The following is a 23,014-nucleotide window of genomic DNA, read 5'->3' as shown; positions in this document are numbered from 1 at the left end:
GGCAAGAGGGGCAACTGCCCCCTCACTTTTAAAAGCAAAAAGCAAAGGGGTCTTTACCCCTCCACTTTTCTAAGTTCAAAATTAACGATAGACCGAAAAAACACACAAAATTGATCGATTACGTGTTTAAAAAAAGAAAAAACTTAATCCGTGTTTTTTATGTCTCATGTTTTAATTTCATAAAAATTAAAATGTTGCTTTGAATGGAGAAGGAATGTGGCCATCTGCCATGATTTTTTATTCCGGTCCCTGAAATTTTTAGAAAATGTCATGTAATCAATAATGACGTTAAAATTTAACTCCCTAATTTTTTAAACCAAGCTAGCTTTAAAGACGCTGCCCACCTAACCTGCCCCCCTCCCGCACCTGTTTTGACCCCCCACCTTTTTGCTGAACCAGCTGCTTATGCCCAAAGGGTATAAAAGTTTATAAGATACTTCTGTATTTATTTCTCAATTATTTAGTATTGGACTAAGGCAGGAAAATGCTTCTACATTTTGCCTCCCTTATAAGTCGATCTAACGATCGACCCCCTCGATCCACGAAATTTTCGGACTGATGTGTATAGTATTGCTTCAGAGCAACAGTAGGACATCTTACTATTATTCCTGGGATTAGATGTCTGGCCGTTGATCTAAGGCGACGATACATTGGGATGGTACTGTTTTCAAAGCTTGTGAATGGGGAATGATTAATGGTGAAAGAAGAAAGCTAATTTTCTAATTTTTTTTAGTTGTTATTCAGATTTCTTATGTGTTTTATGATGTTTTGAACAATGCGTTAAAATCGCGAAAATGGGAGGGGTCGGGGTGACTTAAAAAAGAAAGTTTTAAGTGTAGTTTAAAGAAAATATAAGCAGAAAAGCAAAAACTCCCTATCTTTACTGCACACAATCAATAATAACAATAATCAAATAAATAAAATATACATTTCAAAAATAATAGAACTCAATTTCTGTTTTGAGAATTTGTATTCACTTTACATTTGTCATTTCATCTAATTTTACAAATTGAATCTTTTGACATAATATTTATTAGTTTTCAATTTTCAAGTAGAAATTTTGCTGTTGCGAAACATATTTTTCTATTCTATAGATTCGAATTTAATTTTTAAATGGAGCTTAATTCACTCAGTTTCTAACATAATTTATTAGAATTAACCTTAATAAGTATTTTAATAATTTAAGAACATATACACTATGGGTAAAATACTTGTATAAGATTCAAGAGAGGAAATAGAATTTATATATAAGGGAATATCAACAAAGCACAAAAACAAAGAAGGTTCGTAAAATAAATGATACTATACAAAACCACTATTGGATGGTACAGATTTTAAGCCCGAACTAGTCGTTCTTCCATATTCCCTCGTTTCTTGAGGGGGGGGGGGGACATCTCGTTGAAAAAGTTCTAGGCATTCGGCAACTTTTTGATTGCACGTTCTTTTCCAAAAGAACTTTCTATGTGAATTTCGGGACAGTTGCTCATTATGTGCGATTGTTCAAATTTCAATTATTCGTTTTATAATTTTTTCAATAATTTTCATACAATCTTTGAATGAATTGCTGGGGGACACACGCCATCACAAGTTGTTTTCCACTTCCTTCAAGTGTTTGGTTTTCTGTCTTCTATATAGTTTTTGTCCCAATGTCCTTGCTTTCATCTCGGTGTTTGTTTTGTTCTGCATGTTTTTGTTGTTCAAACTTATTTCTCAGTTTGTTCCTTAGCTCATTTAATCAAAATTTGAAATTTTTTTAGCATATATGTCATTTTGTGGGGTTTTATTTACTACAAATGCTATGTCTTTTATTATTACAAGTTTTTTTTTAAGGTATCATTTTTTTTTTTTTTTTAAATTTCCAACTGTCATTTGGTGCAGTTTAGCCCATTAAGGCTTTGCCATGAAAATTAATAAAACCATACAACCATGAATTTAAGTGTCTTTTATCTGACGGACCCTGCCCTTTTTTGATCCAGGGGAAACACTAAAAAATGTATCTAATTGTGACTCCTAAAGTACTCATTTCAAGAAATTTTAATGCATATTTGGAACAGAGGCGGCGATTGGCAATGAATAGTAAAGGGGGCAAAAAAAAAAAAAAAAAACTATAGGATTTTTAGCGGCAGCAAAAAAGTGAAAGAAAAAAATAAAGTACAAAATTTTGCTAAAGGCTTGTTTTGAGAGCATATGAGTGGTAATTGATGTAAATCTAACAGCTTATCTCTCGTTTTTGATGAATCATGTACACAATAACTTTCCAATGTTACTTTATTAATGTCACAACACTTGGTAATAACTTCATTACGCAAGTATGGCTTGTTTTAGGAAAGCAACTGGTTTACTAATATCTAAACAATAAATACATAAACTAAAAGTTACTGCTTGTGCTAAATAATGTTTCGTAAACAGATATGCAAAAAAAAAAAGGAATGATATGAAAATTTTGACATTTCTGCTTTCTTTTTTATATAATTTCTAGTTTTGTTCTTAAACTGGAAAATAAAATAAATAAATGAACCATGATAAGTGTTTGAGGGGGTTGCCCCCCCCCCCCCCCGAGTTGCCGCGGCTGATGTGGAACAAAATGTCACTTGAGAATGTCCTCGTGTGATCTGTGATATTTTCATGAAATAAAATTTACATGTATATTTGCATTGTAAATATTTAAACAGATTTTGTGTTTTTCAGGCAATTTAGAGCTCCCTCCACCATGGATAGCAAATCTAGGGGTTTAATTAAATCCCTGGAGAATTGGGCAAAGAAGATAACTACAGGCTACAGGGATGTTAACATATGTAATCTGTCTTCTTCGTTCAGAGATGGACTGGCCTTCTGTGCCATCATTCACCATTATCGGCCAGATCTCATGTAAGAATTACTGCATGCATTGCCACCTGTCAGTTTTTATTTATTGTTGGTACACAGCCCTGAAAATTAAAAGTATATGTAAATTTTATGTGCATAATAGTACATGTTATTTTTGCTATTAGTGAATTTCCTTCCAGTTATTTTCGAGATATCTGATGTTTTAATTAATCTTAATCTTGTATTAAATATTGTTTAAAAACATTAATTTAATTAATTGTTGCAATCAAAGTTGAATAAAGTAAGTTGTGATGCAACAACGTTGGGGGTTCTTCAAAGTTATTGATTTATCACATAACATATTACCGTGATTATCAGTCATCAAATCATATGTTCAGGCCCGTCATTTCAAAGTTCTCCGGGGAGGGGGGGGAGAGAATGAAATCAATGCGATTTCTAGGGAAAAAGCAACAAAATACAAGCAAAAATTCAAACTTACATATTGTTTTCAAAATTCATTGACACCTTCCTCTTCTGACTGCCTTGCATATATTAGGAAAAAGAAAGAAACTAACTATTGACTTTTAACTACTGAATTTTAGACAAGCATAAAACAAATCAGGCATTTACTACATTATTTTGCTTTTAGAATGATTTATTTTGTTTTTTATGTATTTTAAATTAATAGTTAATTTTAATGTAGATAATTTTATGATTTAAACTAGAAATTCTTTTACATTTCACAAAGGACACAAAATAGATTAACAATTTCGAATTGGCGCAAAATAAAGTTGCAAATACACTACTGGCCATTAAAATTGCTACTACACCAAGAAGAATTTGCCGGAATGAAGCTAAATTTTGCACAGGTGATAGCAAAATTGACATTAGAAAGTGACTACAAAATGAAAGCAAATTGGTCATTTAATGTTGGAAAAATCTCAAATGAATGGATGTTTAAGTTCCCTGCTAAGCCACCTCTATCATGAATGTATGATGTACGAAGTGATACAATCGAGCATCGAGACATAGGCACTCTTACGATAGCCTACGTCACCTCGTACCACAGTTGCTGTAAACGTGCCACTCATTCAATCAAACTCATACGCATGTGTTGGCACTCAGGGCAGGGCTCTCAGGAGCCATTTTGTAACCTGACAATGCAGGGTCACACATAGCAAGTGTGTCAAGATACTTTCTCTTCCACATTATCACTTTCTCTGGTGTGCGCAATGCACTGATTTGTTATTAATCAAGCATGTCTGGGATCACTTGAAACGGTAAATTGAACAGCCTGTAAGTTTGATCAAAATAGTGGCGCATTAACAAAAACTGTTGTACAAGAGGATGTAGGACATCATACGAAACTGCTGTGCCTCAAAGCTCGACTATATCGACTCTTACATTCACGCTAGAGATGGCGAAATGGGATACTTAACCCTCCATTTATGTGGGATTTTTCCAGTAATAAATGATCATTTTGCTTTCATTTTGTAAACGTTTTCTAGTGTCAATGTTGCCATCACGTGTGCAAAATTTTGTTTAATTCTGACAACTCCTTCTTGGTGTAGCAATTTTAATGACCAGTAGTGTAGTATTACAATTTAAAATTTTAACCCTGACTAAACTGCATTAAACTTAGAATAACAAGAGAGTAAAATGTTAGCAAACCTGGAGATGAATCTGTCGATATGTGCCGGCCAAAGTGTGGTGGAAAGTATGTCTACATGAAAACAGCTTTTTGTCCTTCATCATTGTAAATTTTGTTTATTTGCACAGCCTGATTATCACAAATGACAGGACTGCCACTGGCAACTAAAAAAGCGTATATTGCGACTATTTTGATGAGTTTCCAAGTGTGACGGCTATTTTAGACAGAACAACTATTTTGTAAAAACTGCTACTATTTCAGCCTAAAAGCGACTAAAAAATAAAATATACATTGGATGTAAAAAAATGCAGTTGTGAAAAAAATTAAAAGCTTGAGCTTCATATATCATTGATCGAACCTTTCTAATTTCCAACTTACTCGGATCTTACGCAAAAAGTTGCCAAATGAGCTAAGAATTAGCTCAGTTAGGCCTTTTTAATTGCCAAAGTAAAACGCCCCCCTTTTTTTTCTCCTGGCACCATCAGGCACCCCATGGGGCATATATCTTGCCAACAAGAAAGACAATAACAACCAACCTTGTAGCTTGTACTTCCTGGTACGGAAGGAAGTAGTTTAGAGTTAGCTAACAAATGCTCTTAATTTCATTTCGAAAATGCTAATTCAATAGCGAAGCACAGCTTAAAGGGGGCAAAGGCGATTTTTTAAAGCGTTTCAATTTACTTTTGATCATTAACTTCTGGCAGCACTGCCATTTTACTCTGATGTTCTCTGCAGCTGCAGTATTCCGATGATGTCAGTTAATGAATGTAAAGCATTCAATCTTTCTGTTATAGTTATTTTCATTTCTCTTTAAATTCAAACAAGACTTAAATGTAAATAAAAGCCAATGACCCCCTACAGGTAAGATTAAAACCCCTCCCTTTCTGAAAATCTGAACACGAGCCTGCCTGCCAAATTAGCAAAATATTAGTGTAAAACATGAGCATAATTCATGAAAAATGAGTAAAACTTTATTACTGTTCAAACTCAAATGTTACTCAAATGTTGTTACAATTCTGTTACAAATATATAAAATGTTGTTTCAAGGTTAAAATGTTGTTACGCAAATTATTTGGTCTACTCGGATTTAGAATTAATGAATTGCCACTTCTGACATTTCTCATTTTCTTACAAGAACGAATGTTGGGAGTTTGCTGTATTTCGGAGCTGTCCTGATTTGATTGTGATCACTATTTTCTTTCAGATTCAACTTTTTTTTTTTTAAATTTTAATTTCGTAATTATTTTCTTTCTTCCTCAGCGATTTTGATTCCCTTTCAAAAGAAAATATTCTGGAGAATAATTCAACGGTAAGATTTCTTTTCTACTCTTCATTGTAGTAAAAATTTAGAAGTTTATTCTTTTTTGCGTTGATAGTTCTAAAATTTTCTTCAAAAATTACTGTTTAGGCATTCAAAGTTGCTGAAAAGAGCTTAGGTGTCCCTGCCTTGCTGGATGCTGAAGACATGGTGGCTTATGCTCATCCTGATAGATTAAGCATTATTACTTATTTATCTCAGCTGTATAATTGTTTCGAAAATCAAAACAAAGGTGAGCGTTGTTATTTCAGGCAGTGAGAAGCAAAGGGATGTAAGCGGACATTTTAAAGTTTTGAGTAAAACACATTTAAAAAGAACAACCTAGGTAGACTTTCATTGAATTTTTTTATTCTAAATCATGCTGTATAGCAGCAACTACCAGGGCTACTAGTACAGTCGAACCTGTTTATCTCGAACCTGCCTATCTCGAAAACCTCTCTACATCAAAGTTTCTCATTTTCCCTGCACATAAAGTATTTGTTCAATGTTTTCCCCCATGTTTGTCTCAAATGAAATTTTCTGAAAACCTGTATATCTCGAATTTCGACTAAAGTGCCTTTCTTGAGTTCGATCCCCAACGATCTTTATTAACTGGAATTTGGAGACAAAAAGTATTTTTCTTAATATTAGCAGTCACATAATCCTACAGAATTAAAACTTTATGTACAAGAAGCAAGTTTTCCAGCAATTATATCCATTCGGAAACTGAGAGGAAGGGGACATTGTTGATTAGTAAAATTGCTTCCAAAGTTTTACTTTTGAGTCATTGCTCCAATTACTTATTTTTAGAACTTTTTTAAAATCTCCGTATCTTAAAACCTCCATATCTCAAATTTTTCTTCTTTCCCGTAAAATTCGAGATAAACAGGTCTGACTGTACCGTCTCTTACCACAAGACAGAGAAGAGGTTCACCTACCATGTGTACTGGTTATCTCCAAATTTTTCACTTTGCCACTTACATCCCTTGCTTCTCACTGCCTCATTTGTGGTTGCATTTATTGTGCTATTATGTAACCTTAGAGTTTAATATTGGTGAAAAAGTATTTAGAAACTCAGTTTAATACATAGAATAAAGAAATTTAAATAGAAAGACGCCACTATACTAAGAAATTAAAGCCAGAAGTTGCACAGATGTATCCCAAGATCCTTAGCTTCTCGCAAAGATGTTGAGATACATTTTGATTTAAAGTATTGCATTACTGAATCACAATTGGTAGTTAGTTGAAGCTGCTTAGATATTGTTGCAAGTTTATGAAGCATGTTTCGGAATTTGCATTAAAACATGAATTAAAATGTAAACCAATCTGTCAGCTACTTTATTCGGTCCCTTCACAAGATAGGTGAAAACCATTCACACAAAGTGGATATGTTATCATAACCCTGCTCATCTTCAAACCGATGTATCCAAGGGCGCCCATATAAGGGGGCAAGGGGGGCTTAAGCCCCCCTCAGAAATGAGAACTTCCTTGTTTTTAGTACTTCTTTTTCTTTGCAAAAATGTAAAAACATTTCTTTTCCAGCCATTAATGAATAAGTTATAAAAAATGTCAAATTTTAATGACTCTATTCTGTCCTGAAATCAGCTTCCATGGGGAAAATATCCTACTAAACCATGGTTAAAATATCTGAGCCCCCCCTTACAATTTTGCATATGGGCGCCCATGGATGTATCCCATTATTCCAGGTTCAATTTCATCTCCTTTTTGTCATAGAAAAGAGCGTCTCTGTTAAAAGTTCTTTACACTATGGTTTTATGCCATCTAAGGGACCAAAATTGTAGTAAACAACGTACAGTGTCATGGGCGCCCATATGCAAAATTGTAAGGGAGATCTCGGCTATTTTAATCATGGTTTAGCAGGATATTTTCCCCCATGGAAACCGATTTCAGGACAGATTAGAGTCATTAAAATTTGACATTTTTAATAACTTATTCATTATGGGCTGGAGAAGAAATATGGCTGGAGAAGAAATGTTTTTACATTTTTGCAAAGAAAAAGGTACTAAAAGCAAGGGAGTTCTAATTTCTAAGGGAGGGATCAAGCCACCTCTTGCCCCCCTATATGGGCACCCTTGTACAGTGTAGACGGAAATTTTTCAAGCATAGCATACCAACATGCATGAGTGGTACATGTGAACATGGTATGTTTTACTAATGGTAAGTTGAAGCAAAATATCTTGAAAAAATTTCGAGTAATCGCAATACCAATCCTACCTCTTGGCAAAACTTTTAGAGCAATGAGCCAGTTAATGTTTCTGTGCTGACAACTTTTTTGCTTTATCAGTTGTTGTATATAATTTTATCTGTCTTCTTTATGTGAAAACATATTTTAAGCTAATTAATAAGCTAAACTTAATTATTGCCAACCATTATATGAATATTCAAGTAAACTTATAAGTATGTTTAAATTTTAACTGAGAATTCTTTACTTTTTTGCAAGATAGTTCTAAGATAGATGATAGGGCACTTGTGAACGCAACGTTTAGGAGCACATGTAAACAGTTCCCATATCCTCACCTCAAATAAATGTTATTACAAGTGTTAGAAAGCAGTGTAAATATTTATAAATATTATATTTCTACTATCGGTTTGTGAATTTATTGTTAATTATTATTATTATTGTTGTTGAATATTTATTTATTTTTGATACAAAATATATAGTTTCATTACTAAATACATATATAGTAGTTGATCAAAAATTTATTGTTGTATAATACTTAATGGAAATAAGAAGACAAAATATTTTCATTGAATTAAAACTTTAATTCTAGAATCATTTTAAAATACATTATCATGCTCTTATTGAAACTTGAAAGAAATATATAATAGGAATAATATTTAAATAATAAAATATTATTTGTAAGTCTTATAAGTTTTTTCTTATCTATCCAGTGATCAGAACATGATATGACACTTAAAAGTTTGCAGTGGGCAGAGTTATATCTTAGGGAAAAAAATATTTTCTTAATGACAGGATTACTGTACAATTTAAACTTGTACAGTGAAGGTTTAGAAATCATTCAATGTCATAGGTGTATACATACATGTTTTCACATTAAAGAGTTTTTCATTGAAATGTGATGCTTGTACTGCATTTTTAGTTGTGTTTTTCATATGTACCCCAGTCTTGTTCGTGTGGACCCCCATATAGAAGCACATGTGTACAATTGAAAACATTTTTTTTTAATAATAAATAATGTAATTTTTTCAAAGTATCTCAAAAAATTCCTAAAAAGGCTGTTCAACCATGGTAACATTTTTGCTCTGGAAAATTGATAATAATTTTTGTGACATAAAGAAATTAACAAAATATTTCTCATGTGTCACATTTTTCCCTATATCAGCGGTTCCCAACCCATGGGGCGCGAGCAGTGTGTTACTGGGCCATGGACGCTGGTCAAGAATCTGAACCAAGATAAATCTTGGGGTCTTCATTTCCATTTTTTTCTTCAAAAATTCGCTTATTAGATGTACTGTCACTCGAAAGCTCTCCATGGCTTATAGCTAATAAGAAACTTTAAGATAAAGATTTTTCATATTTCTTAGGAACTTTCCCCTATAATTGAAGAGATGAAATCTAATGAATTAGAAACTCCTTTAAAGAAAATAGTATTAGATTCAAGCTTCAAGTTAAAATGCTCCTCCTTAGTTGAACTGGCAAGACTAACCAGTGAATTGAGACACTTGAGGGGCTTTTCAACAATCTACCTATTTGAAGACTTTTCATTGCAGATTTTTAACAAAATAATATAGTAATGCATTGAGTGTTGCAAGTTATTTGAGATGAAAACTATCCATTTTCAATCCAGATATCAACTCCCTCGTAGAGGAAAAACGGCGTCAAAAATCCCATGGAGCTTTAACTTTGATGACTTGTTTTTGAGTTTTCTTACAGCTATGTAAGCGAAATGAATACAATAAAATTATTTTCTTTCTTAAAAATTATTGACTAGGACCAGCTTAGCTGGGTGTAGAGCCTGTTGCTGGTTGTCACTTTTATATTGGTATTTTGAAAATTGTTCTTGTACAGTTATCTATATCAGTGGTACAGCCTGAAGGGAGAAGGGGATTTAACATCTTTAGAACTTTGCTTCTCTAGAACATCTCTTGAACGCACTTTCAGTCCTAATACAATATATTGTTTACTTAAGGATAGTTTATGAGCAAATGCCCCCCCCCCCCAAAAAAAAAGTGACTGTGCAATTAATATGTTAATAATGGAAACAAACCTCAATGGTGTTATGTACAAAATTGGTGGACCGCACAACTAAAAAGGTTGAGAACCGTTGCCCTATATACATTGGTTTTTGTGTAGGAAAGTGTTAAAATGTGCTGCGTAAAACCTTATCACTAATTGTTAGTTAAAAGACTATTCTAAATTTATGCTCCTTAGTTCTTCATTTTCTTACAAAATCATATGAATAATAGAGGTTTCCTTTTTCTTTTATAATTCTGTAATTTTACATTTGGTTTGATTAGTTCTGTCAGAATCTGGATCCAGGCTTGACATACTCATAGTTCAGTGTACAGAAATAGGGTCGTGCAATGCAGCCCTTGGTTAATGGTTCTTAAAAGTCCCCCTTAGTCAGTACAAATATTTATAACAACACTGATTTGAAGTGATAGAACATGAAAATTAAATATGGTTCTTGTGCAGCAATAATAGTAATGATGAATTTTTGTTACTCTAGGATGAACTTATGCTGGTATGTATTTGATGATTTTCTCATTTTTGTCGTGCAAAATGTTAGCACTAAAACAGAAACTTCGATTCATTTGCATCTGATTCAAGCGTTTTTAGTAAATTCCATCCCGTTTATTTATTGCGCATTCTGTATGTATTTTAAAAATTCAGAAAGGCTATTTTTGAAAGGCTAGTTAAACTATTTGTCACTTCAGTACACATTTTCATCATATTTAACTTTATGAAAAATAGCATTTAGGTTCATGCTTTAGCACTTGTATGAGAACAAGTTTGGGAGTTCAAATTTTTGTGGCAACCAAAATATTTCTAAATGCATGTTTTCTAAACTCGAAATTCAACCATTTTTTCAAAGATTTAAACTTGTCTTAATAATCCATTAGTATTTTTGTATAGTAGAAAAATATTTAGATTTATGAAGCGTAGTACTTATTATTCATGTTTTTCTTTTACAGTAAGCAACTTGAAGTCTAACTTGAAGAGAATCAATCACAATGAAACAGCAGGACCACCTGTGAAGGTATTGGCTCCAAAATGTTCTTTGATTTTTAATCATTTGAAATAGATTTTTGTTACTAAATATGAATTTTATCATCCTGTGGATCATTGAAATATGTATCAAATTTTGATGTTAGTTTGAATTATGACAAGGAAAAAAACAGTACTAGTGTTCCTCGTCAGTACTGCTTTGGAGCATGAAAAAAAAATTTAGTAAAGTCTCCCTCAGATCTGAACTTTATAGGTGTTGAACTCAAAAGTTTAAAATATCTACTTACTACTCTTTGCTCAGGGCTGGATTTAAGGGAGGGCAGGTGGAGCTACTGCCCCCGGGCCTCCACAACAAAGGGGCCCCCACAATAAATTTTTTACAAAATATCCTAACTTTCACGGCTTGAAAATATCAGATATATACATACATATCAAAATATTCAGATACATATCAAAGTATCGGATATTTTATAGAGTATGATACATACACTATAGTGGGCCATCTGGGACCGTGAAAAGCCGTCGTTAAATAGAGCATCGTTAAACAGAGAGCCAACTGTATATCAAAGTATCGGATATTTTCGAAAATATGATGATCTTTTTGAACCCTGATTAGGGGCCTCCACTCTTTCGTTGCCCCAGGGCCTCCACACTTCCAAATCCAGCCCTGCCTTTGCTTCACGTTGCCTCAGTTAATTACCGACCAGTTTGTATAAAGTGCATTGTTTTTCAGGAATGTATCATGATTCTCAAATATTTCTGTATTTCTTTTAGCTGCCGGTTGTGCAGTCATCTCTATTAACAGCAAAACGACATGAAGTGTGTCGTGTTTGTGCACATCGAGTCTACATTCTTGAGAGGCTTATTGTTGATGGAAAACTGTACCACACGCAATGTTTCAAGTGTAGCAAATGCAATTCTCTTCTAAACCCTGGAGCATATGTGGAAAGTGATACTCCTGGACTTTATGAATGTTCTGTTTGCCCAGATGAATCAATGGAGCAGGAGTATTCCTCTGAATCAGAACCGGCCACTCCTGAAGCGAAAGTGAAAAGTCCAAAGAGCGAACCGTCAAGCTTAAGTCCAAAACTAGAGCGAGACAATAATGTATTGAATCCATCACCACTTCTGGAGTCAGTGTCCCGAGCCAGAAATAGTTTTTTACAAAATAGTCTTTCATCACATGCCAAGACAAATGGCAAAGCAGAACTTGCTATAGAAACACAAAATGTTAAAAGTAATGCAATAGATCAAGGAATTTCAGGTAACAATATCTTGCCATTTTTTAAATAATAAAAGGTTCAAATTTTGCAGATTATTTTTTCATCATTATGTAGTCAACACTCGATAACTCTAAGTCTCAAAGGACCAGCTAAAATCTTCAAATTATTGGTAGTTTGGGTGTCTCTGTCCTCTCGAGAGAATGAAATCCAATGAAAACTTTGAGATGAAGGAATGTAATGAATGATAGATGGAAATGGATTAAATTTTTGCGGGGAAAGCAGGACAAGGGGTCATTGTTTTAAGCTATTTAAATCTCAGGCTAACTTGGAAATTAGGAAAAACTACTACTTTAGCAGGGTCATGGGCACTTGGAACAGTTTACCGGAAGAGCCGGTAATGAGCAAGGGGGTGGATAGCTTTAAGAGGACCATTGATCTTCATTGGGGACTAATTAATTGACTAGGACCAGCCTAGCTGGGCCCAGAGCCTGTTGCTGGTTGTCACATTTGTATTTGAATATTTGAGTTATGAGGCATAAAATTATCTCCAGTTGACTGCATAATAACCAGGTCTGTCAATGAACTAGTAATTTCATTCACCCATCACCAACAACAAAATTCGCACCATAGCATGCATTTTATCGTTGTCAATGACAATTCTTTATTATTGGAGCCCCTTAAATTCAGTAATTTCATTTTTAAAAGCAATTGTTGTTGGCAATGTTTTTAAATTTAATAACTCTAAAGTAGTGAAATAAAATCTGTTACCTATTGGTGTAAAATCTATATCACCATGGAAAAAAGTTCTCTAGAAATTTTAAATCATATTAATCATGCATTTCAAATTAATTTCTGTTTTCAATGGAAAGTACTAAGTCAAGTTTGTAGCATATCATGTGCTCCATGCAGTTTGAATGCCACAAAATGCAGAATCGGACATTTTAAAAAATTAATTTAAAAAAAGCTGTTGGGAAAATGAAAGAGTTTTCTGGGTTCATGTTTTTTTTTTTTTTTGCTTATTCTATCAATTTCAGTGACTAGAAGTACTACTTTTGACTGAAAGAAACAACCCCATTGTTACAATGTAATTTGATAATAGCTTTGGCCCTGTTTGACAAACAGACATGTATTTTGTTTTGATTATAATTTTGAAGGAGATTTCCTTAAAAGTTTTAACTCTTGACTTTCATCTGCCAATTTTACCTTTTATTTGTATTGTGGAACTATAAATAATAGGAAAGCACCTTTGTCTTTGTAGAATTAATCAACTAATGTTAAACTTCTCAATCTCTACTTGTTCACCATCCATCGTTAGGTACCGAATTTTTTTAAGTTCCAATGAAAAGTGGTCTACTGATCAAATCTTGTGAGTTAGTAGTGTTCTATTAATTGAATCTCATGCAGCTAACTTTTCTATCCTTTTTAAATGTACATCACCGCTGCTGACAATTTTCACTTGGGCAGTAACTGCCATGTCCATATTTTCGTCCAATGCTCGAGTCCTCTATGCTTGACTTTTCAAATTATAGTAAAGTCCTGATTGTCCGTGTAATGGGATGGCACAGTAACCGCGAGTAAGCAAATTCGCTGATAATTTGCAAATTAAGAAAAAACAATACTAGTGTATGCAAATAGAGCATAAAAAATTGCTAACATTTGCATATATTTAAACTATAGTTAAATCGATACAGCGTATTGAAAACTAGATAAAGATTGCTTATTATTGCAAACAGATTAGACATTTAAGATCTAGGTCGCCCCAAACATGCAAAAGAAAAGTGGAAAGAAACTTTTTCAAGACTTATTCGGTCACTCTTTTTCACACTAAGTAAGACGATATAAAAATCAGTACGTAATGTAGATCTAATAGTCAGAAAGTAAAGTGGCAGTAATCAGTAAGTAGTGAAGATGTAAAGCATTAAGTATTGTCGTTTTTAAAATCAGGTATCAACTAGTCAGGCTTTGGTGACCTTAAAAGATTTAATGTCATTAGAAGGGCGAAGAAAGAAAAAGCAATAAGAAGGTCTAATCATAAATTTTGCTCTCGTTGAGTTAAAATGTGTGCATTTATCTACATTAAGTGAAATATCATCGTTAATTTTTTTTTCCGAAAGTAAATGACCGCAAATAAACTGCACCGCGGATAAACCGCTCTCGGATAATCGGAAGTTTACTGTATCTTTAATATGTTGTTTGACATTGTCCGTCTGCTTATAATGGTTTGACCAGACAAACCTTTTTTCAAAAGGAATTTGTCCTTTTTTAGCAATGCTTTTCAAACCGACTCGTGCTGAGCTCAGGTGCGGATACAGACTACCATTTTAGGGGGGTCACATAGAAGAATGAACCCCTCCCCATGAATGAACCTACTTTTTTGGAAACGAAACATTTTGGAAACTGCTTAGGGAGCAATAAAAAGCACCAAATCCGCCAATAAAGCATTTAGCATTTTCATGACCCCCATGACCCTCCTCTTGTATCCGCCACTGGCTGAGCTTTGGCTTTGTGGAGGATGCCACCATACTCAAGGTTAGATTATGCCCAAAAAGATCTGCTCCAAGTGCTGCCCTATGAAATTTTTTCCTTGGAAAAAATGTAGTACACTTCTCTTGAAGCTTCTTAACTCTTCTGTAACTTTTACCCTTTTTTTCTTTCTTTTTTTCCAATGTTTCTACTACCTGATTCTATGGAAAGTAATTGTGTTTTTAAAATCAGCTTAAACAGGAATATAGTAAACATTGTAACAATAGTTCATTAGTCCCAATTGTATTCAGATACTTCCATAGTAAATGATATCAACAATAATTGGTGAATACTCTTCTTCTGCTTATTTGATCCAGCTTCCCCCACCACAGCCTGACTCCCAGCGGGTCAGATGTTTCCCATTCATGTAATTTATTTAAATCTGCTGTTATTTACATAAACCCAAAAAATAGTCTTACATTTTTTTCTAACAGTGTAAATGTAGTTATTTTTTCATTTGTATTAATTATGTTCTACAGTTTAATATTAATATCTACTTTTTTATTTTCATTTAGTTAAAGCCAAAATTTCTGCATTTGAATCCAATCAAGTTCCAAAGACCTCATCTTTGTTTCAACCATCCTTTACGTCTGAGACAAGTACTCGAAAATTATCAGCATTAGCAGGCTCTAATGAAGACAATTCATCTGTTCCAAATGTGTCTCCTACACCCATGCAAAGACTTTCAGTACTTCCATCTGACACCAATTTTAAAACTACACCAAATTGTGATATACCAGGTGTTAAAAATGTAATTAGCAAAACCCCTGATACAGAAAATTCATCCGATAGACTAGCACAGCAAGCAACTGAAAGTCGATTGCCTTCAACGATTTTAACCAATGAAGGAAAAGCGCAAGAAACCAAATCTGTTGTAGATTCGAGCTTAGTAAGAAATGCCATAACACCCCCCGTTGAAATGAAATCTACAAATTTAGATAGAAGTAGAATATTGACAAGGCCTTTATCATCTACAACTGAATATAAGAGCCCTTTAAAATCTCCAAGAGATATATTTCAGACAAATATTCAGCCTTTGAAACTAACTAGTCAATTGTCCAATAAAAAAGATTCTCCTAGCTTCTCTGCACCTCCTCTTAATTCTGCGATGGATTTCAAAAATGTTCAAATACCACAAATTCGATCTACTTACTCCAGTTTACCAAGGCCTGGCAGCTATCAAAGCTTGACATCTAAAGACCACCCTTCTAAGTCAATTGTTAGTAATTCAGAAACTAATCTATCTGACCAAGCACAGTCTGAAAATAGTGGAATAGTTCCTCGGAGGAGATCCTTAGGATCCAAACATGACCACATCAACGCAGAGGATGTTTCTGGGGATTCTACTAGGCCAAAGCACTTTCTTAGGACTCAGTCTTCTGTAGAATTAAAAGCTAATGCTGTTTCTATGGATGGTTTGCCTGAAACTAATATTGATAGTGATATATCTCGTGATGATATTAAAAAGAATGACTCAAATTGTTCTCATGATCTAAAAGCCAGTTTCACTCCTGTTCCAAAAGCTAGACTCAGTCTTGAAAAGAAATCCAAAACTACAAATTCAGCTTTAGAATCAAATTCTAAAACATCACTACATGATTTTAAAACAAAAGAAATGAAAAGTAGCTTGGGAAAAGAAATTTCTGGAAGTAAAGCCATAAAAATAGCTCAAAGGCCTAAAATTGATGTTAAAACTGGCACTACCATTAAACAATCCGAGGACAATAAAGAAGACTATCCTGACGATTTAAATCCATTTGGTAGTGATGATGATGGTAATGAACAGGATAATGAAGAAGAATATCCTGATGACCTTAATCCGTTTGGTGATGAAGATGAGGACAATGAAACAAGCACATCAAAAACTGCTGATGTTGATTACGATGATTCAAAAAATCCTTTTGCTTCCGATGAGGATGAAGAAGAACTTACATCTGCAAAGTCTGCTGATTTTTCAGGTAGATTGCCAGCATCAGCAGATATTTCACCTTTTCATAGTAATTCATTTTCGAACATATCTTCTCCAACTGGTTCTCTGAGTGGCACTGCAAGGAAAAGACAAGCTCCCAGACCTCCAAAATTAAGCGATATTTTCCCTAACGAGTCTGTGGATTCGGAAGCTGATACATCTCTTAATTCTTTAAAGTCATCTCCTTCTATTAGCAAGAAAAATCTACAGACACCCTCTCCTAAAATCAGGAAGAGCAAACCTGCTCCTCCCCCTCCCCCTAGCACTCCCAATAGTAAACAAAGCTCCCAAACAGATCTTACTGCTGGCGCTAAAAAAGCGAAAGAACTTGATAATTTGAAGTTGAAGTCATCAACTCTTGATTCTGCTTCTGAAAAAGACCCTTCAAAACAAAATAAAAAGAAAAAAAGACCTGCACCACCAGTACCTATACCAGCTAGAAAAGATGTAAGATCATATTACATTATTGTTTCTGTATCATTTACTAGTTTTCGCTCTGATTACTGTAAAAGCACTTATTTTTGTGAGCCGTAATTTTCGTGAAAATTAAGTTATCCGTGATTTCGAGAGCAAATGATTTCGTGAATTTTGTATAAACAGGACTGAAAGTTGATAGCCTAATTCAAAATATTTCGTGAAGCTTAAATTTTAGAGATTACGACGGGCTCGAGAAAATTAAAGTCTCGCGAAAATAAGTGCTTTTACAGTACTTCATGCTCATTTTTAAAATGTTGGTTATGTTTAATTGTATTATATAACTACACTAGAAACCTTTCAATCTGCCTGTTCCTATTTTGGATCATGAACAATTATAAGCATTGTATTACCAAAAAAAGGAGGGGGGGGGGGGCAAACAGCAATGTGATTGAAGTACCACAAAGTGTACTCCCAACACATATTGTGTACCACAATTTTAATTTTTGTTTCTCTTTTTGATTATATATTACTTATTTATGTTAAGGATTAAAAAGTTATGAGTAAAATTCGATTAAAAATGCAACCTAATTATTACTATGACTAGGTTACATATTTTTAAAGCTAGGAAAAATGTAAAAAAGATATAGAAGAGAGATTGATAAATGGTTAATACAGTGGTGTCGCTGCAGAGGTGGGGGGGGGGGCAGTTCACTTTGGGTGTCACCCATCTGGGGAGGGGGTGACACCTAAAGTGAAATTGCAAGTTTTTAAGACTACAAATTTGAAAATTTTCCTGGGGGGGGGTCACCACAAATTACTGCCCCATATGTCATTAATGCTAGGTTATCCACAGGGTTAATATTCAGTTTCGACAAATAAAATTTTTAACTAATGAGATTGTCTGTAACAGTTTTATCCTCAATGTTGACAGCGGTGAACCAAAGTTTTTTTTTTCCACCAGCATTTTTTTTGCCCAAAATGACATCCAAATCATATAGTCATTGGAAGGTTTTCAGCATACATAATTTCATTTCACTTAGAATGGAAAACAACATGTTTTATTCTACACTAGTGGTACCCGCACGGCTTTGCCCGTAATAGAAAAATTAAAAGGTCTTTTGGTTCGCCTGTATATTTACAAATAATGTATGGTGAATTTTCTCACCAATTGGCTTTTATCCATGTTACGGTTCCACGTTATGATAATTTACTAATTTACTCATCCATCTTATGATAGTTTTGTTCTTAAAATTGGAATAGAAAAGGAACCACATCGAATTTTCAAAAAAACACTTCGAGGTGCACACCTTAATGCTACAAACTAACTTTGTGCCAACTTTCATGAAAATCAGCCAAACGGTCTAGGTGCTATGCGCGTCACAGACATCCAGATATCCTCCGGACAGAGAGACTTTCAGCTTTATTAATAGTAAAGATAATTCAAATTTATGCACATATGGTAGAGATGCGTGTCAAATATTAGTATTGTTACTTTGGCTGTAGGAGTTAAATGTATTTTCTATTAAAAACTTTACTAGATTAGTAAAGAGACTTTCAGATTTAGATTATTTGATACCAGACTTAAAAGGCATATGTATGGCCTGGAGCAGAGGAGAGTCAGAGGGGACATGATCCAATTGTTTAAATTTATCAAAATGAAACATATTAATGGATTAAATTTTTGCACAGAAAGCAAGACGAGGGGTCCTTGTTTTAAGCTATTCATATCTCAGGCTACTTAGAAATTAGGAAAAACTAGTACTTTGGTAGGGTTGTGGGCACTTGGAACTGCTTATCGGAAGAGGCGGCAATGGGCAAGGGGGTGGATAGCTTTAAGAGGGCCATTGATCTTTATTCGGGACTAATTAATTGACTAGGACCAGCCTAGCTGGGCCCAGAGCCTGTTTCTGGTTGTTACATTTGTATTTGTGTTATTTACTTGCGCAAAGTGGACATTAAAGCTCTTATGATTTCAAAACAGATTAAATCTGCCATTGATCTGTTCACTAGTGGCAATTTTTCAGTTTTTAATTGAAAACTGTACAACAGTATGTATTTTAAAATGAATTAAAACCATTTTTCCCTTTAAGATGAAGAAAATTCCTCTCAAAGAAATTATGCAAGAAATGAAAGAAATAGAAGAAAAACAGAGAGAGTACGAAAGACAAGGTCGAGAAATAGAGCTTCTAATTCGAGATAGAGATAAAGGTAAAAGTTATTTTTAAATGGAAATTCATTTTACCTTTATATCTGTATTTTATATTTTTATTTTATGTTTTCAAAGTACATTTTAGAACACTTTTAGGAACACATTTAAGAGCATTTTTTGAACACTAACACATGTCCCTTCGTATAGAACACTTTTTACGACACTAAAAGACCATTCCTTTGATATACTGTCACTTGCGATAAAAAAGATCACATTTTCAATGCTTCATTTAAATAATTTCTTTTGGATGAAATGAGACATAAAATTTTGTGTTTTGGTGTCCAAGACTACAATCTAAGAATAACCAGATATGAAAAATTTGACTTTATGACTGTTTATTAGTGAATGAATTCATGTTTCCTTTAACCCTAGTATGTTTCACTTTTCCCTAAACATAAATGGAAACACCAGATCTTTTTCATAAAAAGATTGATGTAGGTAAATAATCACACTATACACAGTCAGATTAGAAGCTCAAGAAGTCCTACACCAACAACACTCAATCTGTGGCATGTAGGGCGCATACTACTGAATCCTTCAAATTTAATCTGACTTTTTTTTTTAATCATACATAAAATTAAATTGTGCACTGAATTTATGTAGAAACATTCACAAAAGTAATTTACATAAAAATTTAGTCTTCCAAAATCATAAAGAAAATATGATACACATATAGATGAGTTGCAATTGGCGTGGTCTCTGGTCTGTACAGGAACTAACTATAGCCCTGCCTGGGCCCTGATCTTTAATTTTAAAGGGGCCCAAAAAGTCTCTAAGGGTAAAATTATTTATGCAGAATAATAATAATAATAATAATTATTATTATTTTAACAAAAGTTTAAAAGTATTGTTTTAGGTATATCCAAAGACCCCTTATTTTATAATTTCAATCAATACCTGCAAAAAGTAAGTAAATAAATAAAACTTCCAATTAATCAATCAGTCGAAGTGTTGGTTTTGAAGGGGAGGCTGAATGAAAGCTCAGGCTAAAGGTCTGTATACAGTTTGAAAAAGAAAATGCTGCTTCATGGCATCAATGTTTACCAGAAGCAACTGTTGCTTGCAACGGAGTGAATAGTTTTGAGAGGGCTTTTGATCTTCTTTGAAGATTGAAAAATTGACTGAGACCAGCCTAGCTGGGTCCAGAGCCTGTTGCTGGTTGTCAGTTTTGTATTTGAATTGTATTTGTGTTATAAGAAATACCATTTATGTTTCAATTTAAATTATAGATGTTTTTTAGTAATGGTGTGTTGTCATCCATACTGCAACTTTAACTTTTGTGTACAGAAAGCAGGGTTGGCGGGAATGGTACCCAATGGTTTTTTTTTTTTTTTTTCTTTTTTGAAAAAAATCCATTTAAAAACTCCCATTATTTAGCCCACTTTTGGGTTTTTTAAATTTTCTGAGAAGTTTTTTAAAATATTAATTAATTTAAATACTTTCACAATTTAAACTTATTTTGTAATTGTTCTTCACCACAGACAATAGACATAAAAAAATGAATTCTGAACTTTAATAGTATTTCTTAACATTTAATGGCATTAAAAAAATACTTCAAAGATTTTAAATAAATGTATATAACTTTTTTCTTTATTTGGTCATTAAATAACTCAAATCTTGACTAAGTCCTGTCACGTCTGATTTTCTCAATATTTGTAGATTGTACAGAGAAAACTACTCTAGCTAAAAGGCTTTCATGTGAATTATTTTCTGCAAACCAACAGGTTACACATTTCAAATAAACAAGGTATATTTTTTAGAAATTAACAGGTTTTACAAACAGTCGGAAAAAAAACGGAATAGGATGTACAGTATTTTCATTACCTTACGAAAAAGTTTAATATTTCTTACATTGTACACAGAATAAGAAAAACAGGCAACATAAAATTCAAAGAAATGTCTTGATTAAGCTGGAATTCAGTAAAAAGGGATTTAAACTTCTTGAGGTTCTACAGTAGTTTTGCATTACAAAATGAAATACAATTAAGTAAAATTCAAAAAAAAAAAAAAAATGTAGTAATTAGAAACGAACAATAGTTTATCTCTCGAGAAGTAACTTTGCCTTAACTGTTGATAATCATGGAAACTAAAAAATCTGAAACTTCACCATTCTTGGGTTTCGTCATATTTTATACTTTTCTTTAGAAAACGCTGAATTTTCCAGGTTTTTTTTACCCCAAGACAATTTTTGTGCTTTGTCCATATACTTATGCTACAATATGCTACAAGTACCCACATTTTCTATAAAAAAAGACAAAAAAACCCACATTTCTTTAAAAAAAAACCCTCTTTAGTTGGGTTTCTTTGGGCTTTATTTAAGAAAACCCAAAAAATCCTGGGTCCATGGGCTTTTTTAAAAAAAACCCGAGTTTTTGCCAATCCTGACAGAAAGCATATATTGTTTAGGGCATGAAATCCATCTTATAACATTAATTTATCGATTTTTCATATTCCAGATGAAGAACCATCTGTTGAGGAAGAAGAATACATAATGCAGCTGTTTGAATTAGTTAATCAAAAGAACGCTCTTTTCAGGAGGCAAGCGGAATTAATGTATATGTAAGTCACATTTTTAACTATTTTTCTTTGTTCTTCAACATTTTACTTCTGTGACTGTTTTCTAAAAGTTTCATTCTCTTTACTTTTGTTGTTGAATTTTTTTATGATGAATTTGATTAAGACTGGGTAAACAGGGCTGTTTAAAGGCTTTCTACCGTTCTACGGGATAGTGAATAATGCTACCCTGCTTTAAAATTGTAATTTTTTTACAATTTACTCAAGTGCAGTAATTAATAATAATGAAATCCTTCTAATTAAAATTTTATGGTATTTTGCTGTTTTTCGTTTAGATTAACAATTTATTTATTTTTCAAGTGTCCGGAAAAGTTTTTAGGATTGGGAATTGAGGTAGATTAGCCTTCGGTATATCACTCATTATGATGTGTTGCTCTTTTTTTCTGTGTCCCAAAATATTAAAGCATTTAAAAAAAAAATCTTGCTTTAATCCTCGACATGCAGCTCAGTTTTTATACTTTCCAGTCCTGAAGTACGGGTCGATATTTTTCATATTTTCTTACATATATTGCAATTTACATCTTTATCAGTTCTTTTGAAATAATACAAGAATTTTATTAGCTTTTGCATTTACAAACAGTACATAATATGGCGCCCGCTATTTCAGCGGGCAGGTTTTATAAGGTAATAAAATAATGCAATATTTTTATTTTCAGGTAACAATAATTTTTAACCATTTATCTTGGTAAAATGATACAGAAATTTTGTAATAAATCAGAAAAATTGAGAGAAAAATTTCAGTTTACTTTTCTTAGAATGCACAAAATAAAAGTGAAAAAATAAATAAATAAAGCAAGGCTATGTAAGACGAACTTACAAATACACAGAAAAACAAAAATGAAATCATGCAGGAGAATAGAAATTTCTGAACCCTTCAATGCCATCTAGCAGCAAAAATAAGCATAAATGGCTTTTTTAACTTACCTGGGGAAATAGCGAGATCAGTATTAAAATAAGGGGGGGGGGATTCATAGCCCACTATTTTCAGGTGACCCGTAGTCAGGGACGAAACTGATTCCCTGCTCAAACCGCGAGACCCGTACACGGAGGATTAAGTTTGAAACCATGTATGAAAATATATGGTATTACTCAAAGCAAGACATTTTTTTTTTATTTTGTCAATGAAAAAAAGGA

General features: G+C 33.3%; 1 protein-coding gene across 2 annotated transcripts in view; it reads left to right on the top strand.

Moving 5' to 3' along the window:
• Positions 1-2,694: 2,694 nt before the first annotated feature.
• LOC129233731 (MICAL-like protein 1) overlaps positions 2,695-23,014 on the top strand; it is a 31,912-nt gene continuing 11,592 nt past the window's right edge. For both annotated transcript variants that reach the window (XM_054867709.1, XM_054867708.1), the window contains exons 1-8: positions 2,695-2,868; positions 5,717-5,765; positions 5,865-6,006; positions 10,932-10,996; positions 11,740-12,229; positions 15,227-17,127; positions 19,188-19,305; positions 21,763-21,865. In XM_054867709.1, the coding sequence (XP_054723684.1) occupies positions 2,711-2,868; positions 5,717-5,765; positions 5,865-6,006; positions 10,932-10,996; positions 11,740-12,229; positions 15,227-17,127; positions 19,188-19,305; positions 21,763-21,865 (3,026 nt within the window). In that variant the 5' untranslated portion in view covers positions 2,695-2,710. The remainder of the gene's footprint in view (positions 2,869-5,716; positions 5,766-5,864; positions 6,007-10,931; positions 10,997-11,739; positions 12,230-15,226; positions 17,128-19,187; positions 19,306-21,762; positions 21,866-23,014) is intronic.

Source organism: Uloborus diversus, unplaced genomic scaffold (assembly GCF_026930045.1).
Source record: "Uloborus diversus isolate 005 unplaced genomic scaffold, Udiv.v.3.1 scaffold_667, whole genome shotgun sequence".
Taxonomy (NCBI): Eukaryota; Metazoa; Arthropoda; class Arachnida; order Araneae; family Uloboridae; genus Uloborus; species Uloborus diversus.
This window is presented reverse-complemented; position numbering and strand designations above follow the sequence as displayed.